The 24116-nt window shown below is 37.8% G+C and overlaps 1 protein-coding gene and 1 non-coding gene across 2 annotated transcripts; both read right to left on the reverse strand.

The window, feature by feature from the left end:
• Window positions 1–1902: 1902 nt before the first annotated feature.
• Window positions 1903–4133, reverse strand: LOC129432104 (uncharacterized). The gene is made up of 3 exons (XR_012369540.1): window positions 4040–4133; window positions 2737–2803; window positions 1903–2581 (listed from the first exon to the last, which is right to left on the reverse strand). It is a non-coding gene; the product is annotated as an uncharacterized protein (transcript).
• Window positions 4134–10065: 5932 nt separating this feature from the next.
• Window positions 10066–19782, reverse strand: LOC141349204 (myelin-associated glycoprotein-like). Its single transcript, XM_073875484.1, has 6 exons — window positions 19678–19782; window positions 18544–18622; window positions 17670–18032; window positions 17153–17491; window positions 10290–10583; window positions 10066–10160 (listed from the first exon to the last, which is right to left on the reverse strand). Exons 1-6 carry the CDS (start codon window positions 19780–19782, stop codon window positions 10066–10068), a joined length of 1275 nt encoding a protein of 424 aa, XP_073731585.1.
• Window positions 19783–24116: the final 4334 nt, after the last annotated feature.

Consider the following 24116-nt stretch of genomic DNA (forward strand, 5'->3'; position numbering starts at 1 on the left):
ATTCTTTTTTTATCACAGAGAAGATTGTTAGTGTCCTGCATAAAATATTTTTTTCAGCTCACAAGGCTTGTACTGTAGACTTATAGTATAATGTGCTTATACCGGCTTTTCTTCAACTGATCCTCACTGTAACCATTCATAAAACTCTGTTTATCTATCAACACCTAACACTACACTGTTAAAAAATTATGTAGAACTTACAGTATTACTGTCAGCTGTTTGCCAGTAACTTACTGTAGATTTATATGTATGTTATTTACTGGCAACAGTTTGTTCAAAGTTAAATGAACATTAAACATTAACAAGTCTTTTTATTTACAGAATAAAACCATCAAATAACAGCCTCATGCAAAGCATTCTGGGAACCAAAATATGAAGGAAACAACAGAAAAAGGTTCATGAGGATTTCTGGTTCACAAAATACTTTGCATGAGGCTGTTATTTTATAGTTTTATGCTGTAAAATCATAGACTTGTTAATGTTTAATGTTGATTTAACTTTGAACAAACTGTTGCCAGTAAATAATAAACCTTTAAATCTACATAAGTTACTGGCAAACAGCTGCATAACTACAGCTAATTTTTTTAACAGTGTGATATTAAAACAGTGGTTTAAAATCTCTCATACTCCCAGCCAGGGTTTAACATGATGACTTGTGACTCTATAACGCACACATAATTTGCCATCAAAAATGTTTTGAGTAACATGTCAAGTAATAATGATTGGTCAAGAATATGTGTAACATATATGATTTTACACAATCATTTCTTGTACTACTGTAAATTCAGAAATGCATATGCTGTTCACCCACCACGCTCTCAGTGACCCCATTTTTTTCTTTCAAGAACAGTTCATCTGCAGGGGTAAAGCTGTGCTGCTGATAGATGTCAGTGCTCTCCTCATTGCCAGTCAACATCTTTGGCAGCTAACATAATAAGATTAGACACTTCTTCTAGCATATGATTATGCTTAAATCAACTACACTTCTTATGAACAATATATTTATATTTTATTTTCACCTGTTACTTTATTGTCCGCTCAAGTTGCTGCTTTTGAAATGTACCCCCCCCCAAAAAATAAATAAATTTAAGTTACATTTAAAGTTACTGTAAATGTATTAAAATCATTCATCTGCTAAATATGTATTATATAGATTACTTAGTAAACTACAAATTGTCTTTTAAAAGTTAAGATTTGTGTTATTTTTTAAAAAGTACAGTATATAAAAATTAGCAAGGCATAGCCACATAAGCATTGACGGGGATCGAACCCGGATCCCCGCATGCACTGCCGAGAGCACTAACCACTAGGACATCATTTCTAACAGTGTTTGACGTTTTCATGTGATCACTCTAAAATAAGACAATATATTTAGATTTAGTTTCTGCATGCAAGGATTTAATCCATAAGGACTTTCCAACTATTTTATGGGTTTGTTTATTGCAGCAGTATTATAATTTCCAGTCAGAAGTACATTTTCATACATTTTTATCAAAAATTACCGCTTTCTCTTTAACTTTGATCGATTTGATCCACGCTCGACCTCTAGGGCTGCTCAAGAATAGCGTGCACGCGCAATTATCTTGACTAGGGAAATCTGGATCACATTAGTTGGATTGCGTAAGCTTCACTTGCCTTTTTTGAAACCGCTTTATCCTCGCCTCATTTGTTAGGTTAATTCAAGTCGAGTTTGTAACTTTAATCCTCGCTTTTCCAAGCGAGTTTCATGAAATAGCCCTCTGCCCTCTACTGGTCAAACGACGTTATTAAAGGTACAGTATGAGGAAATAAACTTTTTAACTTTTATATGCATATTATAAATCCACACAATCATAGAGCACACAAAACAACAAAAAAAAAACAATAAAATAACTAAAAAAAATAGATTAAAGAATAAAATTAAACTATGACAAATATTATACACATACAAAATATATGTAAAGCAAATTTATTAATTTGAATCTATGATTAATACTGTGTTATAAGTTAATGACACAACAATCCTTCACAATTGATTGTTTTGTTTAACATTGTACACAATTGCTGCACTCAAGGACCAAACATAAAGAAAACATGACACTGCTTTGATGCCTTAATTTATATTTTAAAGTCTCTGTAGGAATATCTTTTAAAATCTTGACTGTTAAAAAATAAAAAAAAATTCATAGCATAAAATGTCAATTTTTTTGAAAATTAGCTAGTTTTTAATTCTTTGTGTGCGTTTAACTTGAGCATAAAGATCAGAAACTTCATCTGACTGCAAATCTGTTTTCTTTGACTGATCTTGCTCAGTGTCTGTGCTGATGGTCAATTCTAGATCTCTTGTTTCACTGTCTGCTATCTCAACTGTTGAGATGTTGCTGTTGCTCAGAGGTTCAACGTTTCCCACAGAGCTCTTTTCTTCTTCTTGTCCTGAATAATGTCGGACATCAGCATAGACAGCAGTAAGTGAGGAGACGCCCCTGATCTCTTCTGACTCTATTTGGGTGTTTGTGAAGTCAATGGAGGAATAATGAAGGGATTGTGGGTAATTCAGTGAAGTTTCTTTAGATTTATTGGCATAAACAGGTTCTTCATTCTCCTTTGAAACAACATAATGGATGAACATCAGTGTAGAATCAATGATATATAACAGAGGCAGACACTATTCTGCCACTAATGTAGTAGAAGGCGTGTTAGTTTGTTTCCGAGCAATTATGTCTTTGAAGATGAAAAGCGTTTTTTGTTGAAACTCACCCTGTCTGACAGATTAAGTCCAGAGATGTCTTCCTGCCTTGTCTTTAAGGATCTTCTGTTTTCTTTTCTAAAAAAAAAAGATTTTTCTGTCCCCATTATAAATAATATGATCTATTCTACACACAAGGTACAAAAATTGTCCTAATATTTACTAAAAGGTCCTGATATGTACCATTTTGTTACAGACACTGTATGTATATTTCAGGTACTAGTACAGGTATGCACTGTACAAGTGTTGTTTGTTATATGTGACAAAATCAAAAGGGTTTTTTCAATGATCTCAACACAAAGTGCCAGATTTACTAAAAAGGACAAATTAGCGTCAGAACGTAATTCCATAAAAGCACCTACGGGAGTGGTAATATCTGCGGGTTATTTACTAAAAATGTGCAAAATAAATAACACAGGCCCAACAGCTGATTTCAATACTGACCAATGCAATTTACACACCGCAAATTAGTTTAGGCTTGCAAATATGAGGTGCAAGTGATCTGCCCTTGAGTTCAGCACCAGGGACATTGCAGCGGAAAATTTTGGGGTGTGTAATCTCAGCTAGCCATAGGACACTATAAAAATAACTCAATAACCAGAAAATAAGGTTTAGAAGAAGTTTTGAAACGTCTGGTATTGTGTGACTTCTCCTAGTTACTCCTTTATATTTTCTCCAGCAAATAAAAAACATGGCTTGGCAAACAATATTTTTAATAATATGTTTCCCTGGAATTCCAAAAAAATTGTTATATGTAAAAAATGTGATGCCTCTTCTTTTAGCAACAATTGCTGCCATTTTAAGCTTAAAATGATTTAAGACATTTTTGTAATAATGGCGCAAATACCAGTAATACCACAAGCGCAAACCTTATTAAATTGCATTGCATAAATCATTTAAATAATCTCCTCCCATTCTGAAAGGGAAACTCATAGAAACGTATATGCAATAAGGTTATAAAATAAATAGACCACACCTTTTCAGCATTAATGCGTCTTTAGTAAATCCCGAATTATTTAACAACAAAATGATGGTTTACACCGGCGCAAGCTGTTAGTAAATCTGGCCCAATGTCTGATCATTGAATGTAAGTGCATTATTTATGTTATACAAACTGTGTGATGCTCCAGATCAAACAATATTGTTCAATATTCATCATCATCAGAGATGATCCGAGGTGATAGAGAGGAAAAAGTTATTGCACCTTTCAACACTGCTACTTTTTAACACTCTGTAGTGGGAACCCATATAGACACTGAGCAGTGTTCATTTAAAACTGAGGATTTTGTTAAGTCACAAATGTCATGCACTCACCGTTTACAGAGATAGGTGATGACACACAAGATTATTATTATTGACACTCCAATAGCAGCTCCGATCAGCACAGAGAAAAGACTGAAAAGTTCTGAATAAAAAACAATTATTATCTTAATCTTTTTACCACACAATACAAATATTAAAGTAAATAAAAATGTATCAGCGCAACGTTATGACTTCTTTGTGAAAGAAAGTGTCACATATGTTTATGTTGCTAAGGGTGCTGCCAAATATTTTGACATAACAGGACTAAACACTCCTACTACTATTAAAGGAGACATATCACGGAAATTTTACTTTTTCCCCGTTTAAGTGCTATAATTTTGTCCCCAATGCTTCTATCAACCTAGAAGATGTGATAAAGATCAACCCAGTAACTAAGTTTTGGTAAACCATTCTCTGAAAGCATGTGAAAAAATAAGTAATTGAAATTTGGCTCCCCCATGTGATGTCAGAAGGGGATAATACCGCCCCTTAATCTGCACAATCCAACCACATCACTGCATTAGGTCAGAGATCAGCTTATTTACATTTAAAAGGACACACCCAAAATGGCACATTTTTGCTCACACCTACAAAGTGGAAATTTTAACATGCTATAATAAATTATTATCTGAGCATTTTGAGCTAAAACTTCACATGCACACTCTGGGGACACCAAAGATTTATTTGACATCTAAAAAAGTCTTGTGAAATGTCGCCTTTAATGGAGAAAAATATAATTTTAGCACATGATTTTAGAGATATCTGTATTTCCCCATTCAAGTACACTGTAAAAAATGTGTGTAACGTCCATACAGCCACGCCGCCAGAGGGAGCCCTCGCCGGAGTACTGACGTGGCGCCGCTCTCTGCTTCTCTGACTGTTTCCTGTTTGTCCCTATTTAAGTTTCAAGCTAGCCTAAGGCTAGCGCGAAGTATTGCCAGTTTACCTGCGTACCGAGCGTTATTCTGATTGTGATTTCTGACTGCCTATTGTTGTGACCATTTGTCTGCCTATCTGTTTATCTGCCTTTTGGATTTGCCCCTTTGCTTAGTTTGCCTGGATTGGACTGTCTATCTGTGTTTTGATCTGCCTGCCTGTATACCTGACTACTCTTCTGCCTCACGTTTTGATTTGTTTGCTTGATTGGTTTGTTTTAAATAAACACCGCAAAATGGATCCCAGTATTCCTGAGCATTCCTTACAGAATACTTCGCCAACCATCGATCCAGCGGAAGTAACCAATCTAATGGCTGCTTACAAACAACAAAGCACGCTCCTGCAGGGCTACCAGGAACAGCTTACACGGCTTCAAGCCGTCAACGAACACCTCACTGGCTATATTCAAGCATTGCCATCCACCTCTGTGAAACGAATGAGCGTTTCTGAACCTGATAAGTTTGATGGTACAGCGGAACACGTGAGAGGCTTCCTTCGTCAGCTGGATATTTATTTTCAAGATCATGTGAGCGATAAATTATCTGATAATGCGATGTGTTCTAAAGTTTTCTCTTTGTTGACTGGCAAAGCGGTCGAGTGGGCCTCCGCTGTTTGGGACACCGATCCTTGTATCCGCACATCTTACTCCTATTTTGTACAGCAAATTAAAGAAGTGTTTGAATACCCAGCGGGGGGAAGAAGTGCTTCATCGCAGATCATTAATATGTCCCAGAACCATCGTCCTGTCGCAGAGTATGCCATTGAATTTCGCACGCTTGCAGCACAAAGCGGTTGGAATGATAAATCGCTAAAGGATATTTTTCAGAACAGTCTGGACGTTGATCTTCAAGCAGAACTGGCATGTAAAGGTGAGAACCTCTCATTCTCTGAATTTGTGACCTTGTCTGTACACATTGATAACCTGATGAGAAATGTGCCTGCTAGAACGAAACTGAAAACTTCCACTAGGCCTGTATATGCCACCAGTAAAGTGTTCCATACCGCTGTAAATAATGACGACATTGTAGAACCAATGCAGATGGGGTTCGCTCCTTTGACCATGGCAGAACGACAACGACGTCGTGAGCACAATTTATATTTCTATTGTGGGAAACCTGGACATCGCATCGATAACTGCCCATCCAAGAAACCTCGCAACACCAACACGGTAAACCAGTTCTTTAACCTCCCTTCTTGTTATGATATGTGTTCACAACCAGTAACAATCATCCACGATAATATAACCATGTCATTCACAGCATTAATTGACTCAGGCTCTGCACTAAACTTCATTAATGAAGATGTTGTCAATAAATTTCTCATTCCTGTCATCCCATGCCAACCTCCATTAAGCATTTCTGCCGTCAACAATGTACCCATCGGCAAAGGTATTACTCACCAGACTGTTCCCCTCACTCTTCAAGTTGGTCTTCTTCATCTTGAAACTATTACCTTGTATGTGATCTCTTCACCCCGTTATGACATCATATTGGGACACCCCTGGCTAGTCGCACACGATCCTAAAATAACCTGGAGAACAGGAGAGATTCTACAATGGTCATCTCGTTGTATGAAAACCTGCATTAACCATATGAAGCACAAACCCTGTCTGTCTACCAATGTTGAAAGCCCTATTGGTAAGAATGTTATGATTCCTGATGTCTACTCTGAATATGCAGAAGTGTTTAGCAAAGTCAAAGCAACCGAATTACCACCACATAGACCTTGGGATTGTGCTATTGAACTTCTACCTAATGCTATGCCTCCCAAATGTAAAGTTTATCCCCTGTCTCAACCTGAAACCCGAGCCATGGAGGATTACATCACTGAAGCACTACAAAATGGCTTTATTCGGATCTCCACATCCCCTGCTGCAGCTGGCTTCTTTTCCGTAGAGAAGAAGGATGGTGGCCTAAGACCTTGCATCGACTATAGAGGTTTGAACAATATCACTGTTAAATTTCCCTACCCTTTACCTCTTGTACCTTCTGCCCTAGAACAACTGAGGGAAGCAAAAATCTATACCAAACTGGACTTACGTAGTGCCTACAATCTGGTTCGTATCCGTGAAGGTGATGAATGGAAGACTGCATTCCACACCACTAGAGGGCACTATGAATACCTTGTGATGCCGTATGGTCTATCTAACTCTCCCGCCGTCTTCCAGTCATTCATCAATGAAGTGTTCCGGGACCTCCTGAACCAGTATGTTATTGCTTACATTGACGATATCTTGATTTATTCCAATAATATGGAAGACCATGTCTGCCATGTTAAAGAAGTCCTGTCTCGTCTCCTCCAGAACAAGTTATACGTCAAAGCAGAAAAATGTGAGTTTCATGTCATGAAAACTAACTTCCTGGGCTATAATATTAGTTCCCAGGGTGTTGAGATGGCCACCACCAAAGTCAAGGCAGTCACCGAATGGCCTCCACCCCGCACTGTTAAGGATTTGCAGCGTTTCCTAGGATTTGCAAACTTCTACCGACGATTCATCCGCAACTACAGTACTGTAGCAGCTCCCCTGACATCCCTACTGAAAGGTAAACCCAAAAAACTCCTGTGGAACTCACAAGCTGAGCAAGCTTTTCAGAGACTTAAAACCTGTTTCACCACCGCCCCGATCCTGAAACATCCTGACCCTGAAAAACAGTTCATCGTAGAGGTCAACGCATCAGATACTGGAGTAGGAGCTGTTCTGTCACAACGTCACGGTCCAGAAAATAAGGTATACCCATGTGCTTACTATTCCAGAAAACTCACCCAGGCAGAGAGAAACTACGATATAGGCAACAAGGAACTTCTTTCGATAAAGGCAGCCCTGGAGGAATGGAGGCATTGGCTTGAGGGTGCGAAGCATCATATTGTCATTCTGACGGATCATAAAAACCTCGAGTACGTGAAGGGAGCTCAGAGATTGAATGCACGCCAGGCAAGATGGTCACTTTTCTTCACCCGTTTCAATTTTTCAATCACCTACAGACCCGGACACAAGAATGGTAAAGCTGATGCTCTGTCCAGATACCACGAACCCACTCCTGTTGACCGTTCACCTGTCCCTATCATACCACCTTCTCTTATCATTGCTCCTATAGCGTGGGATATCATGCAGGAAATCACCCAAGAACACTTGAATGACCCTGTTCCGCCTGAATGCCCACCTGAGAGAACTTACGTTCCCCTAACACTGCGGCCCCGAATTATGCAATGGGTCCACACCTCACTCAGCTCAGGACACCCAGGTATTACCCGCACCACAGCTTTAGTTCAGACATCCTTCTGGTGGCCCACCCTGAATCATGATGTAGCCCAATTTGTGAAATCTTGTAGAGTGTGTGCTCAATCCAAAACTCCTAAAGATTTACCCTCCGGTCTTCTTAAACCCTTACCCATACCTCAACGCCCCTGGTCCCATCTCAGCATTGACTTCATCACTGATCTACCACGTTCTAATAATTATACAGCCATCTTAGTCATTATTGATAGATTTTCTAAATCCTGCCGCCTTATACCCCTCAAAGGCTTACCCACTGCCATGGAAACCGCCGATGCTATGTTTCACCATGTGTTCAGGAACTATGGAATACCCGAAGACATCGTCTCTGACCGTGGGACCCAGTTCACCTCGCAGGTTTGGAAAGCATTTTGTAATAATCTGGACATAAACGTAAGCTTAACATCTGGTTATCATCCCCAGTCTAATGGCCAAGTTGAAAGGTTAAATCAAGAGATTGGACGCTACCTGAGGTCCTATTGTACCCGAGAACAACACCGCTGGTCAGAATTCCTTCCCTGGGCCGAGTATGCACAGAACTCCTTGAGACACTCCTCCACCAATCTCACCCCCTTCCAGTGCGTACTCGGCTATCAACCCCCCATGTTCCCTTGGTCAGGAGAGCCTTCGGATGTTCCAGCCGTTGACGAATGGATGAGGAGGAGTGGAGAAGTTTGGGAAAGCGCTCATGTTAGACTCCAGAGGGCGATCCGCAACCAAGAATTCCATGCCAACCGTCACAGACGTCCTCATCCCCCGTACCAGCCTGGTCAGAGGGTCTGGCTCTCCACCCGGGATCTGAAACTCCAGCTCCCGTCTAAGAAACTAAGTCCGAGGTACGTAGGACCTTTCCGAATAATAAGACAAATCAATGATGTTACATACCAGTTAGAGCTGCCTGTTAATTATCGTATTTCTCCCTCTTTTCATGTCTCCCTGCTAAAACCTTACCATGCTGAGTACGACCCCAACGCCGAGCCTCCTGAGCCACCTCCCCCTCTCGACGTTGCCGGGGAACCGGCATACGCCGTGAGGGAGTTGTTGGACTTGAGGCGACGCGGGGGTCGTCTCCAGTATCTGGTCGATTGGGAGGGCTATGGCCCTGAGGAAAGGTCCTGGGTAGCCTCGGACGACATTCTGGATCCCAACCTCATCGAGGAGTTCCACCGAGCCAGACCTGACCGTTCTGCACCACGCCCTAGAGGAAGGCCCCGTAGAGCGCCAGGAGGCGCTCCTAGAGGGGGGGATTCTGTAACGTCCATACAGCCACGCCGCCAGAGGGAGCCCTCGCCGGAGTACTGACGTGGTGCCGCTCTCTGCTTCTCTGACTGTTTCCTGTTTGTCCCTATTTAAGTTTCAAGCTAGCCTAAGGCTAGCGCGAAGTATTGCCAGTTTACCTGCGTACCGAGCGTTATTCTGATTGTGATTTCTGACTGCCTATTGTTGTGACCATTTGTCTGCCTATCTGTTTATCTGCCTTTTGGATTTGCCCCTTTGCTTAGTTTGCCTGGATTGGACTGTCTATCTGTGTTTTGATCTGCCTGCCTGTATACCTGACTACTCTTCTGCCTCACGTTTTGATTTGTTTGCTTGATTGGTTTGTTTTAAATAAACACCGCAAAATGGATCCCAGTATTCCTGAGCATTCCTTACAATGTGCTGTAATTTTGAGCTGGTTGCCAGTAACTTACTGTAGAAGATAATGTCTGAAAATGTTTCATGTTCTTTTAACTTTGAACAAAATGTTGCCAGTAAATAACATAAATGTAAAATCTACAGTAAGTTACTGGCAGCTAGTTGCTAGTAATACCCATTTATACTGTAATTTCTACAGAAACTTTTTACAGTGCAGACCCAGAGTGGTTGCAAACATGGCCGCAAACATTCTTAGAACTTCTGTGGTTATTACTGCAGAATTTCGTGCTGTAAGCAAAAATAGGTCTGATGTCCTCACACTTTAAAAAGAGAAGTTTGTGGTAGGGTTTATATTTTTCATTTTTGTGCCTTTAAACTTTATTTCTCTAAACTAGACAAAAAATAAGATAGACTTACTTGTCTCCTGAGGACTGCAAAACAGTTGAATCTTTTCACTGGCAGTGCCGTGAGTGTTGATGGTGACACACTGCAGAGTGTCTGTGTTTGTAAGTGACTGATGGAGAGAAATAAAGCTCCTCTTCAAGTCTGTGCTGCTCAATCGCTCCTCAATGATAGATGTGTTTGTAGAGTTACTGACAGGACGTCCAGATAAAAACCACTTCACTTTAGGAGAGGGATTCCCATGAGCCTCACACAAACACACAGTTACATTAGTTCTGTTACAACTGAAGAGAGAGATTTTCGTTGCATCTGAAGAAGAAAGACCAATAATAAAATAATTTACATGTTTACGTGTTTTTGTGCTCTTGCTGGTAAAATAGACAGTTAATACTCACACTGAATGTCCAGCAACACTGATGTGTTTTGGGCGCCATGTTTGTTTTTGGCTTGACAGCAGTAGCGTCCTGTGTGTGTACGATCAGTCGCATTGAAGGTGAGATTATATCCAGTCTGCAGCTCCTTCATCCGTCCTCCATTCTCTCTGTACCAGGTGTAGTTGAACACTGCTGGATTTCCATCACTGCTGCACATCAAAGTCACTGAACTGCCCTCCAGTACAGAGTTAGATGGAGAAACAGACACTGATGTGTTTTTTGGAGCATCTGAAGGGAAAACAAATTTGGAGCATCACTTTGTCATTAATAATTAGCACATTTAAATGTTGGTCGTTTAAAATCTATTCACTAATATTTTGTCTGTGGAAGACAAACATAAATTAAAAAAAAATTTTTGTTTATAGAATCATTACTTACCAAATAATGGATATTTTTCCATGCAACAAAAGTTTTAAAGTCACCCTGTGATTAATAATTCGATACACTCTTAACAGATGAGTTTAAAACAAGACACTAAGCACACTAATCTCTGTGCACTGCAAAAAATGACTTTCTTAGTATTTTAGTCTTGTTTTCAGTAGAAATATCTAAAAATTCTTAAATCAAGATGTATTTTCTTGATGAGCAAAATGACCTAAGAAAATAATACTAGTTTTTAGACAAAAAATATACAATTTAAGTGAATTTGTGCTTAAAACAAACAAAAATATCTGCCAATGGGGTGAGAAAATTTTACTTGAATTAAGTGTTTAAGAAAAAAGAAATCTTATTTCACAATTTTTTTCTCACCGCATTGGCAGATAATTTTGCTTGTTTTAAGGACAATTTCACTTAAATTGTATATTATTTGTCTTAAAACTACACTTATTTACTTAGGTCATTTTGCTCATCAAGAAAAAGCATCTTAATTTAAGAATTTTTAGATATTTCTACTGAAAACAAGACAACAATACTAAGTGAGAAAGTCTTTATTGCAGTGTGTTATTATTGGAACAACACATTTTGTGTTACTTTTAACATAACTTGTGTTTAATTTTAACACAAAATTAACACAAAATGACACATAATATGTTAAAAGCATAACAAAAAATTTGAAAAAAATGAACACATCCTTTCTCAGAGCGTACCTTAAAACCATTGGTGTGCACTGACTTCTCTTCTGGGGAGGCACGAATGTGATGCTTGCAAAATGTGTATGTTGCCTGTATGTTTAGCTTGTTTAGCTTGCAAAACATGTATGTGTGGCTCATCGTGTCAAAATACTTGTTTGCTGCATCATGTGAACTTGTGCATCAAGCATCATGTCAAAATTTTTGGCTGCTGCAGACGTGCCAAAAGGATTTATGATAAAAGAGATGCTTGCTAGATATTTGCTTTATCTCATGTGTAATCAGAGTTAAGTGTTAACCCAGTGTCTTGCAAGTATCTTGTGAACACGAGCACTATTTTATTATAAACCTTTTTGATGCGTCAACAAAAGGCACATAATGATGTGCGATGCACAAGTTCACATGACGCACCGTATACATATTTTGCATTTCTTTCTCCCTAGAAAAGATGACCACCATTTGTTTAAATTCATCTTGATCCTCAACATATTTAAAAAAAAAATTCCAGTGAAAATAAGTCTTTTTGCCTTAAAATAGCTTTGAATGTAAGGCTGCATCCTTGCTTTATTAAGTGTATGTGGTCACCGCCTCCTTCACTCACTATAGGGGTTATTCGATCTATGTCATCAATGATCGCGGCGGCCATTTTGTTGACATAGAACTGTCAGTCTGTCAATTGACAAGCGAGGCAGCGTGGGTATTATGCATGGTATTATCGGTGTGATTTTTTTAAAACCGCACGATGGTGTGTGGTGTAATACACGGTTGTTCTAACAACAGCAAAAAGAACCCCGGAATTAGTTTTTATGCGATACTGACTGTCAGAAAACATGAAAGGAGACAGAGTTGAACCAGCGAAGGAGAGACTCCCAACAGCAAAGTCTGTCCCCATCATTTTACCCCAGGTAACGTTAGGAATATATGCCTCACAGCAAAGTCTGTCCCCATAATTTGATCACATATGGTTAGCTGTAAGCAGTTCAAATAAGCTGCCATAAATTGAGACAGTTATTAAATTAGTATTAATAACTATATGAACATAATAGGTCTGGCATTGATCCTAGGTAGGGAATTAAGGGCCGTTCACATTATAACGATAACTATAAAAAATATAGTTTTGAAAATCGTTTTATATTAAAGAGAATAGGACCTCACACCAAAACTATAACGATACAGATACAATAGCCTCTTTCACACAGTAATTCTGGTAAATTACCATGAATTTACCAGAATGAATTTACCATTAAATACAAAAATGTGCTGTTCACACACGCAGTGGCGTTCCGTTATTTTACCCCTAAGACATCATTCACACATCAGTATCAAAATACCGGTAAATTCGTTGAGAAAGCGGAAGTACCTGTAGCACGCGGCGAGCTCAGTGTTGTATTTGTAAACAATCAGCTGTTTTTAACAACTTTGGTGAAGTAATGTGGACGTAAACTGCAGGTGTGCTCAACTTTCAAGCAGCATGTGTGTGGAAACGTCAGTAAACAGTGCGGGGGAAAACGCGTCATCTGTATTAAAACCCTATGATTGGCCCGAAGCTGTCAGCACGGTCTGACGTTGTCCGTTCTAAATGCCGGTAATCCTATAATTTTCGTTCACACACAGCGCTTACCGGTAAATAACTGGTAATCTTACAACCTGTCTTACTGGTAAATTGGGAGCACTGATTTACCGGAAAGGTTCTGTTCACACATGATCTGTTAACTGCAATTTACCAGTAAATTACCAGTAAAGACTGTATGTGTGAAAGGGACTAATGAATGACATCATTGGGATCACTTTCTTAGCGATTTTTCCCACCTGATGAAGGATAACCCTACTGAAAAATCCAGCTAAGAGCAGCATAAGGTGGTGAGCTGGTTTTAGCTGGTCCCCAGCTTGGTTTTAGCTGTTTTTGCTGGTGTAGGAAGCTGGTTTTGCTGGTGTAGCAAGCTGGTCTAGCTGTGTTTTGGTCACACTTTAAGCTGGTCTAGCTGGACTTAGCTGGTCATGCTGGAATACCAGCTGGCCCACCAGCATGACCAGCTTTGTCAGGCTGGGAGGACCAGCATAAACCACCTTAAACCAGCTAAAACCAGCTACCAGCTTTTGCTGGTTTTAGCTGGATTTTTCAGTAGGGAAACCATTGATATCATTCAAATCTATTTAAACTTCAAGTGCACGAGCACTTAAAATGACAGTGAAGCTCATTGCTGAGGTCTATAACATTAGATTACCTGCATTTGCTGTGAAAATGGACTACGTAATGCTTTTTAATATATTACATTAACTAACTGTTATGCCAAAAGGTAAGAGATTACACAAACTATTAGATTCACTGTTTAGAGTTACACGAAACGCAGCGTGTTGAGGACATCTGCAAAAGTTTTCATTACAAGCAATATTAAAGGCAAGTGATTTGTGCGAGTGCCGTGAGCGAATTAGCATAAACATATTGTTTGGTGATGTGGACGATGACATAGTCATCTTTATAGTTATCGTTATTATGTGAACGGCCCTTCAGTGCTTGTATGATGAATGCGGATACTGTATGAACGATATAGTTATAAATATCCGGATACCGTAAGTTACGGCTGGCAATAAGGACGGATTTTTACTTAAGGCTATTGGGTCTATTTGATATGGTTCCACAATAATCAAGCTCATCTTCTCTTAATACAGACGAGATTAAGCCATTAGGCTACTGCTCCCCTCGACTCAAATCTACGTGTGGCTAGGGGCAGGACAGATGTCATGTCAACAAGATGGCCGCGGTTAGCGACTTCCGGTGTTTGCGAATAAGCCCTATAGTTAATGCGACACAATGGCAAGTGGAAATGAAGAGTTTGGTTCCAAAACGCGATAAACGCCATTTTTGAAAAAAATGAGTTACTGCCAAAATCAGTATTATATCAGGTCAGTAGTTAAAAGTAAATAATTAATTTTACGCAAAATCCAATACCCGCCGTGATATTCTGTCATCTTTTCTCCCTTTTTTCCCAAAATGCGACAAATGCCACTGCTCCTTTTTTACAGAACGCAATAACTCCATTTCTGATATTACAGCGGACCATTCACGCAATGTAAACAAACATGGCGGCGCGCTGAGTACACGGAGTCCTAGTTTTCCTCATCTACTTTGTACTTCGTGATCAACAAACAAAACAAAATAATACTTTAATAGCATTGCCAAACCTGTGATGGTATTCTGTGACGGGAAAGAAACGTAAGCCATCAACAGCTAATATTTCCGCGAGAGGCACTCGGTTGCTTGCTCTCCAGACAGCATCTTCTCATGCTAAAACATTGTGTTCTTAATATAACAAAGTAAGTGTTTTGGTTAATGACATTAATGTTTATTTTTTAATCATTGTATACCACTAGTCAACTAAATAAATATAAAATGGTAAAGATGAATGCACATTTATACATTGATTTAATAGATTTATAGCATTTTGAAATAAAAAACTGTCATGGATTTATTGCATTTTGTGGAAAAAATAATTAGTTTTTATAATAAATCTTTGAAAATCAAGTTATGGATTTGAATTTTTTATGTATTTATAACCTAAAGATGCTGTGTGAAAGTTTGTAACAGAAAATAGTTGTTTTCATCTTGTCACTTTCTTGGTATAGAAAACACGTTTTTACCGAAATTTGTCAAAATGGATTGAACCAAACTCTTCAAATATTACTTCATTCAGTCATGTATGTTTGAACCGGTAACTGATTCAGAAGAAGAATATTAAGAGTAAATTATACAAGGTTCATGTGGTGAAGTATCAAAATGCTAATGCATTTTATTTATCACACTTTACAACTTCAGACACAACTGCAACTGATATGATTAGTTTTGGCTTGACTACGTTATCAGACGGCTAATGTATTTTTCATACAAACTATGTTTCCTTCAGCCACCTTACAGTCATACATCATAATATGCAAAAACCTCTCAGTACACCTGATGTGTTTTCTTGTTAATGAGGATGTTTTGTAATCAGACTCTTAATTTCTGAATTGCCTGAGGCCGGGATTAAGTGGGTTTGAAGTGAAAGTATTTGATGACGTGTATTACATGCCAATAGCATAATGCGTTTCTAAACCTTACAAATGTTACCATTCAAACGATTTTAAACAATTTGAAGATGTTAAAGTGAGCTGTTATCTGTGTGCACACACATACACAAATGGACACAGACTCATAAATGCACGCACAGAGACACGCGTTTCAAAAAGCACAACATACACAGAGCTTAGCAGTCTCTCTCTCTCTCTCTCTCTCTCTCTCTCTCTCTCTCTCTCTCTCTCTCTCTCTCTCTCTCTCTCTCTCTCTCTCTCTCTTTCTCTCTCTCTCTTTCTCTCTCTCTCTGAGTTTAACAGGACACATACACCCAAAATTATCTCGAAATACTACAGTTTGGCAAGGTTTGTCATAAAAACAGTCAGTTATGTCTTCAAGTGAATGCAAACAGCTCAAAAATCAGATGTGTCCGAATATGGATCTGTGCTTCTTTGTTCTTAAACTGGTATTACCCTCAAGAAAACTGCTTATGTTTTTGTCATTAAATTAATCAAACAACAAAAGACAAAACGAACTTCACTTCTGTAGCTTTGAAAATATTAATTATATTGAAAAGAATCAAGAATTCAAGAAGACAGTGTAATTTATCATTTGATTCTATTTCTGTATTAGTTCTAACTTTTTGATTTGTTTTTATTTTTGAAATTATTTGATCCATGACTTAAAAAACATAATGTAATCTAACCACTATATTATAAAATTATGTCATTTAAGAGTAGGCATTGAGGTCCACCCTATTTCACCTAGGTACACTTAGTTTAAAATTTCTGGCCTCACCCTTGCTGTACACACGCTGCTGCTAACTGCAGCCAAGTTGTCCTGTCCATGGTTTATGTGACATTAGCAATTAACACAAGGTGAGAACCAGTAAAGTAAACAGTAAAAAATGCAGCTGCATAATTCATTCAGTCACAGTGCATGCTGGGAAACAGAAGTAAAATACACAGCTAATACTCACACTGAATGTCCAGCAACACTGATGTGTTTTGAGTACCATGTTGGTTTTTGGCTTGACAGTAGTAGCGTCCTGTGTGTGTATGATCTGTCCCATTGAAGGTGAGATTAGATCCAGTCTGCAGCTCCTTCAGTTGTCCTTCATTCTCTCTGTACCAGGTGTAGTTGAACACTGCTGGATTTCCATCACTGCTGCAGATCAAAGTCACTGAACTGCCCTCCAGTACAGAGTTAGATGGAAACACAGACACTGATGTGTTTTTAGGAGCATCTGAAGGGAAAACAAATTCAGGGCATCACTATGTAATCTACAATGATATGATCAACAAGTTCAAATTGATTTACTCTTACACTGAACACGTAATGTGATGTAGTTCTGTGCTGTTGCGATCCTCTGCTGTAGCTGGTAGGTTATAGTGCAGATGAAAGTGACTCCATGTTGAAGGTGAGTAGCAGTGAAGTTCAGATCAGAGATGATCTCAGTTTGATTCTGTTGATCCAGCTGTAGTCTGCTGTTCTCATTGAGGTGGAGTCTGTCAGTGGAGCTCCATGTGAGAGTTGGTGGAGAAGAGGAGCAGAGAGTCTTAGCAGAGCAGCGCAGACACATAGAGCTCCTCTCTAACACCTCCTCATGAACCTCAATCTTCATCTGATCCTTAAACATCTGCACTGTGGGATTGAGGGGAGAGTCTGAAATGCACACAGATATATTTGCAGGTCAAAATTAAATTTTATTGTTCTCTTGGATTTTCATTTATTACTCAAGCTAATCTTCCATTATTTATTATTTCATAGGCAAAAACCGATTTAATTTTACAGTACTTCTTACAGTTTGGCAATAACATTAACTTTCAGTAATGTCACTCACCTATCACACCTACTGAAACAGAGTTTTGTGTAAAGGTACTTTTCAGTGGATCATTACCCTCAATCCTGAAGTAAAATTTACCTCCATGATTTGAAGTAATGTCATAAAAGATGGTAGTACAGTCCTTGCTTTTTAATTTTCCAGTTATTTCCCCTTTTAAAGGGAGATTGGAGTTGCTGGAGTTAAACACAATATTGTTGATGTTTGTATGGTCATCTTTATACCACATTCCTGCAGCACTGTCAGTGAGATATTTGTCATATGTGTTATTAATAGTAAATGTGCAGTTTATGATCACACAGGATCCTCTCAAAGCTTCAATCTTCTTTGGCAGACTGATGCTCCAATCTCCACACCAAACACCTACAATACAAACATGATGAGAAGAACAAACTAACATACTGTATAGTGTAAAGCATTTAAACACACCAACATAATATAACATAACATAACCATAACACAACCATAGCATAACATAACCATAAGCTGGATCTATTTTTATTATTTAAGCATTTCTTTATAAATATTACAAACATAATACAGTATATATTTTGTAAAAATTACAGAACATTCAATTGCAGTCAAATCTACCTCACATAAAATACATTTGTGCATTTTAATTTAAACTGTTGTAATAAATATTGTTGTAATGTTGTTTATTCTAAATGATATCCAAATTTTATAGTTACAATATTTTTATGTATATGTAATATTTAATATGTAATTTTTTTACACCAAACATGGCTACATTTAGCACTTGAATTTACAGCTACTCTCGGTCGTCTCACTGATGTCATTGCCACAGCACAATAAACATGTCACACTTTTTTGTTAGTGAAAAACATTTATGCTAAAAAATTTAAGAATAACAAACCTTGTAACAAAAAAATGAAAAGAATGAGTTTATCCATCTCTTTATTAAAATAAGATCCGTCCTTTAGAGAAACACATACCTGTAAATATGCAATAAATGAACAACTGAAAATCATATATTAAACGCCACAATGTAACTTATCACTATGAATTTATACTGAACAAATACAAATGTCATAACAACATTGCAAGCATCCAGCAGGTCAACAAGTTAAACAATGCAAAACCGTTTTTTAACTATCTTACCAGAAATTAGAAAATTGGTGTAGGCTAACCAGTGTAATATTTTTGCTGAAAGCAGATTGTTAAAATGTCTCATTCATGGATCCTGTAGATTCTGTACTGAAGCAAATGCTGATGATTTGAAATCACGTGAAGCTGTACTGTGTGATGTCACTGCTACTGATATGAGATCAGTACTAATCCTGTACTTCCTGTATCATCTTAAACACACATTCTGTTTAAAAGTAAATGTTAAGGTCAGTGCTCGAATTGAATCAAGTCTTATGGGGGGTCCCCACCATGACATAGCAGCAAACCCAAAATGGTAACACATTACTACCTTTGAACGCAAATCTATGATTTATGTAACATCGATACAAGGAAAAGCAATCCAAAATTTACAGACCTAAACTAGATCAGAATTTACCCCCCCCCCTCAATTCGAGCACTGGTTAAGGTAAGTAATTAAGGTAAGTAAGGTAAATAATTGTCAAATAAATAAATGCATTCAATTCAACAAACATATACTTCATTTCCTTATTAAAAAAAATAATATGATTATTATTTGATAATGATTTTTATTTTATTTGGGAGATTTTTTCCCCACTTTAAATATTTGCTTTAAATCAAAGTTGATGTTGTGGTTCTCTGTAACTGAATTACTTTTTTTGTAAACATAGTATAAAACAGCAAAGACTGGACACAGGATCTTATTTATATACTTTCCCATAATTGTTCATTTTCTCTTTACAACTTTTCATCAATATTTCACTATCAAAACATTGTATTTTTATTGTTTTCAACTCCTCTTCCTCTTTACTCAGGGGTCTTGCTCTTACTGACACTCCTCTAGCAACATATAATAACATACTGTAGACAAAAATCAACACCTATCACATCACAGGCAAGTTGCTTTTCCTCTGGGGCCCTGATCTTCCTCATACTCTTCTTCCTTATCCACCACCTCTTCATCATCCTGTACTCTTTCTCCTCTGCATTTTAGATTGTATCCATCCATTGTTGGTATAAAAACACAACACACCAGTACACTTTCAGCTGGTTTATATTGTGTACAACTGGTAAAAAAAAAAATCATTATTAGAAAAAAGTATAAACAATCTTTAGTTGTTGTCTTTACTCTATGAAACAGTGTTGTAGTTGTGTTTAGCTTTGTGTTTTTTTGTGTGTTTTTTACATTTAAAAGGTAACTGCATATAAATAACAAAACCGAATCAATGTTTTGTCATATTTGAGGATGAATATAAGGTTTTGTTTGAATTGACCATATCAGTCAGATTAAGTCCAGTAATATCTTCTTGTTTTGGATCTGACTGACTGCTGTTTGTCTTTTAAAAGACTGTGGTTTGTCTTTTAAAAGTTCCCATAAAAAAATAGAAATATGGAAGTTACTTTAATTTTAGTTTTTTGGGGGCCTATAAGCCGTTTCTATCCTACTTTCTCCTCATTACATCACTATGAAAGTGTCTGTGTTTTCAGCCAGAATGTCATGTGCTCAACATCTAATGCCAATTATTATTATTATTATGAGGAGAAGAACAGAAAGCAATTCATTTAGCAAAGCAAAGTGATGTAACTTCCTCTTTCTGTTTTGCAGAAATATCTTTTCCCTGGGTGTACCACAATGGTGTGTGCTAAAAGGAAAAAATGCAACGTCTGACAGCTTCACACTTTAAGGAGAGAAGATAAGACAAAAAATGTGTGAAGTGAGAAACAAGAAACCGTTTATATTCAAAGCTCATTAATGTGCCCTGATCATTTATTTCTATAAACTACAAGTAATCCAGATAGACAAGATTACTAAAGATATTCAAATGAATAATTAGAGAAGCTGTATGTGCAAGCAGCTTATTATGACCTACATTTAAGTTTTAAGAAAATCTGCCCTCTAGCTGCCAGCATCTTACTATGACCTTACAATGTTGTTTGCCTTATGTGTCAGATTAGCTATAGCACTTGTATAACATAGTGTTGTCAAATGATGTCATAGTCAAAACTTAAGGTTCTACATAGCACCAGACAAGGCTGATATGCTGTATAGTGTATAGTATAGGCCGATAGCATTCAGACACACCAACATAACTTGGATTTGTTCAGGGTAATTTAACTTTCCACATCATTCTGTACTGTTAAAGTCACAACAGCTACACAAAGCTGAATAAACATCTTAAACATGAGTGTTACAACCATAAAATGATTGGTAAAATCCTATCATTTAAAGAAAGTCTCATCATACCGCTTGACACTGCATTCTGCTCATTCAAAACACATTAGTTTACTTTATTGTTACTTATTGCTACTTAAAAACTTCATCTTCATCCTCACCATGATACCTCATCCTCACTTTCATCAACCGGCAGTGTTACCTGTGCTTTATGCTTTACAGAGGTAAAAAAAGTATTGATGCACCTCCTGCATTAAATCACATGTGCTGATATAGATGTGAATTACTGTTTTTATAAATGCATAACAAATCAAGCAAAATGTAAATACATTTAGATTTTTTTTTTCTTTACAAATAAAATACTTGTATTACAACCTAGTATGCATGATATGGCCTTACATGATTCCATTATGGTACAATGTTGCCTCAAGGGCAAGGCAACATGTTTTTATATATATTCTTGTTGCCAAACTCAAACAGTTTCCTGGTAAAACAGTCATCTTAGTGCAAAAACTTGCAAAGCCTAAAGATGTTTTTCCAGAGTTACATGCCCTTTTCATTGGTGTATCCTCAGCATCATATGAGAGTTCCTTTTAAACTGTACTGTATATCATGGGTTCCTGCACCCTTTTCTTTGCCTATATGTTACACCATAGAAGTAATCAAATAAATAGTCATGTGTTACAATAATTCAAATTATGACAGAAATTGTGATTTATTACTTAATTGTTTGGATATAAACACTGATATCTTCAACAGTTATCAAAATCAGAGTGGATCAACTTTTGCAATTAAAATATTTAATTGCAGATATTCTCAAAAAAGAAGATATTTTAAGAAATGATGGTAAACATGTCACAAGGTGACGATCTTTTAGGGGCGGAACCAAAAGTGAGGAATTTTGGTTCCGCCCGGAAGTGTTTCCGGAAACGAAGAACACCGGAACTTCCGGTAGCGCCGCGAGGAGGAAAATCGGCGAATTGAATGCAGCTGGGCCTAGTTAACAGCAGCGGTCGATGATTGGAGGATATGCTATACAAGATGGTATTTAAGATCAGCTTAAATCACAGTTTGGTGTGCTTGTTGTGTGCTACGTGTACTTGTGGTACGAACTGACTGTGTGCTGTGCACTTTACTCGACGCGCTACTGGTGGCGGTCCAAACTCTCTTCCTCAGGCTGAGATCGTCCGTTGGAGGAACAGTGGAGACCTTAAAGGTTGAGGAACAAATGGAAGTTACTGATATAACGACACACCAAGAGGAAAGGAAACGGAGTACTGTGAGTTGACATTGCCTGCTGTGTGGACCAGAGGAACAGGGCAGTAAGAGACACAACCCCCAGGATTTGTGAGTAACAGTATTGTTGCATACACGCTGTGTATATTAGCTTGCCTTTTTAGTGGACACCTCCGTGAGAAGGAGAGCAGCCCTACCCCTAAACACAGCGTGGTGGGTGAGCCGGAGAGAGTTTTTGTGTTGAAGCCAGCCACAGTGACGAAACCACCACGGGACCGCAACATCTATCGCTCATCGGACCTGGGCAAAGTGAACGAAGACGGGCGTCCTTTGTGTGCACTTCAGTGTGGTGGGTGAGTCTTTGTGCTGTGAGAACTTTCACTTTATCGTGGTGCTGTGCATTTTGCTGTGCATTTTGCTGTGTATTGCTGTGTGTGTCTCGTCAGACAAACCCCTGCCTTCGTGCATCTTGTCCGGGAGGACGAAGAGGCAGTCGGTCTTAGTGGAACTTAATATACTGTATGTTGTGAGTGTGTTTCCGGTTCAAAGTAACGGAGTAGTGTCCCAATTAGAGCTAGCTGAGGTGTCTAAGATGGCTGCAGCCTTTCTCAGCCTACGCTTTCCTGTCAGTCTCTTCCGACCAGGAACTAAATGCAATGTTGACAGTACAGTCAATGATAGTACAGTCTCAAAAGTTTCATGTCAGGTGAGCAAGTGAGGTTTCAGCGGATTATAATTTTTAAACAACTAATGCCTAATAGTGATGATGTCCAAAAAAATTCAAGTGTGTTATATAAAAAGTTGAAAATCTGTAATTAAAAAACTGCATTCACAAGTTTAGTTCAGTGAATATAGCAAATATAGCAACTGCAAATTTTGCCAATCATGGTCATAGGTAAATGAACTCTATAAAAAATACAGAAAAAATAAACGTGACAGTCTGACATCACATTCCTGTCGAACAGTTACAAGTTTAGAAGAACTCTTTACATCCTCTATGAAAAACATCTTCACACTTTTTTCTACTGCGTCTAAAATATGCAGGCCAAAATTATCTGAAACACTTACAGCTGATCTATTTACAGAGATACATGTGCTTAAACCATTTCTGAGAAAACTGAGAACATTTTTCAAAAAGTGTAGATTAACTTATTGCTCATTAAATGTGATATCATTTTTTGTTAAAATGTTCTCCTAGATAAGTGGCATAACAAGAAAGTACAAATAACAACTATAAATGTCATGTGACTGAAGTAATGGTAACGGAGTTTATAAACAACAAAAAAATCACAGAATTTAAAATTCTCTTTATTGAAGTACTGGTTAAGATACATACAGAAATCAGAAGATTGATTTTTTAATGACAAAATAATAAAAGTGAATATACATATATCATATATCTTTTTTAGTACAAATTGTTCATTTTTCGAATTCAAATAGCATTTAAACAAGCATATGATTTTTTTTACATTTATAGGTAAAATTCACCTTTTTAAGGATGCAAAATAAACCTTTGGTGTCCCCAGAGTATGTATGTGAAGTAATTTATTATAACGTTAAAATTGCCACTTTCTAGGTGTGAGCAAATATTTGCTGTTTTGGGTGTGTCCTTTAAAATGCAAATGAGCTGATCTATGCACTAAATGGCAGTGCTGTGGTTGTAAAGTGCAGATTAAGGTCCAGTATTATCCCCTTCTGACATCACAAGGGGGGGCCAAATTTCAATAACCTATTTTATCACATGCTTGCAGAGAATGGTTTACCAAAACTAAGTTGCTGGATTGTTCTTTTTCACATTTTCTAGGTTGATAGAAGCACTGGGGACACAATTATAGCATTTAAACAGGGAAAAGTCAGATTTTCATGATATTTCCCCTTTAACACTTTCCCCGCCATTGACGAGTCAACTCTTAAATTAAGAGAAGCTTCCCTGC

Source organism: Misgurnus anguillicaudatus, chromosome 1 (assembly GCF_027580225.2).
Source record: "Misgurnus anguillicaudatus chromosome 1, ASM2758022v2, whole genome shotgun sequence".
Lineage (NCBI taxonomy): Eukaryota > Metazoa > Chordata > Actinopteri > Cypriniformes > Cobitidae > Misgurnus > Misgurnus anguillicaudatus.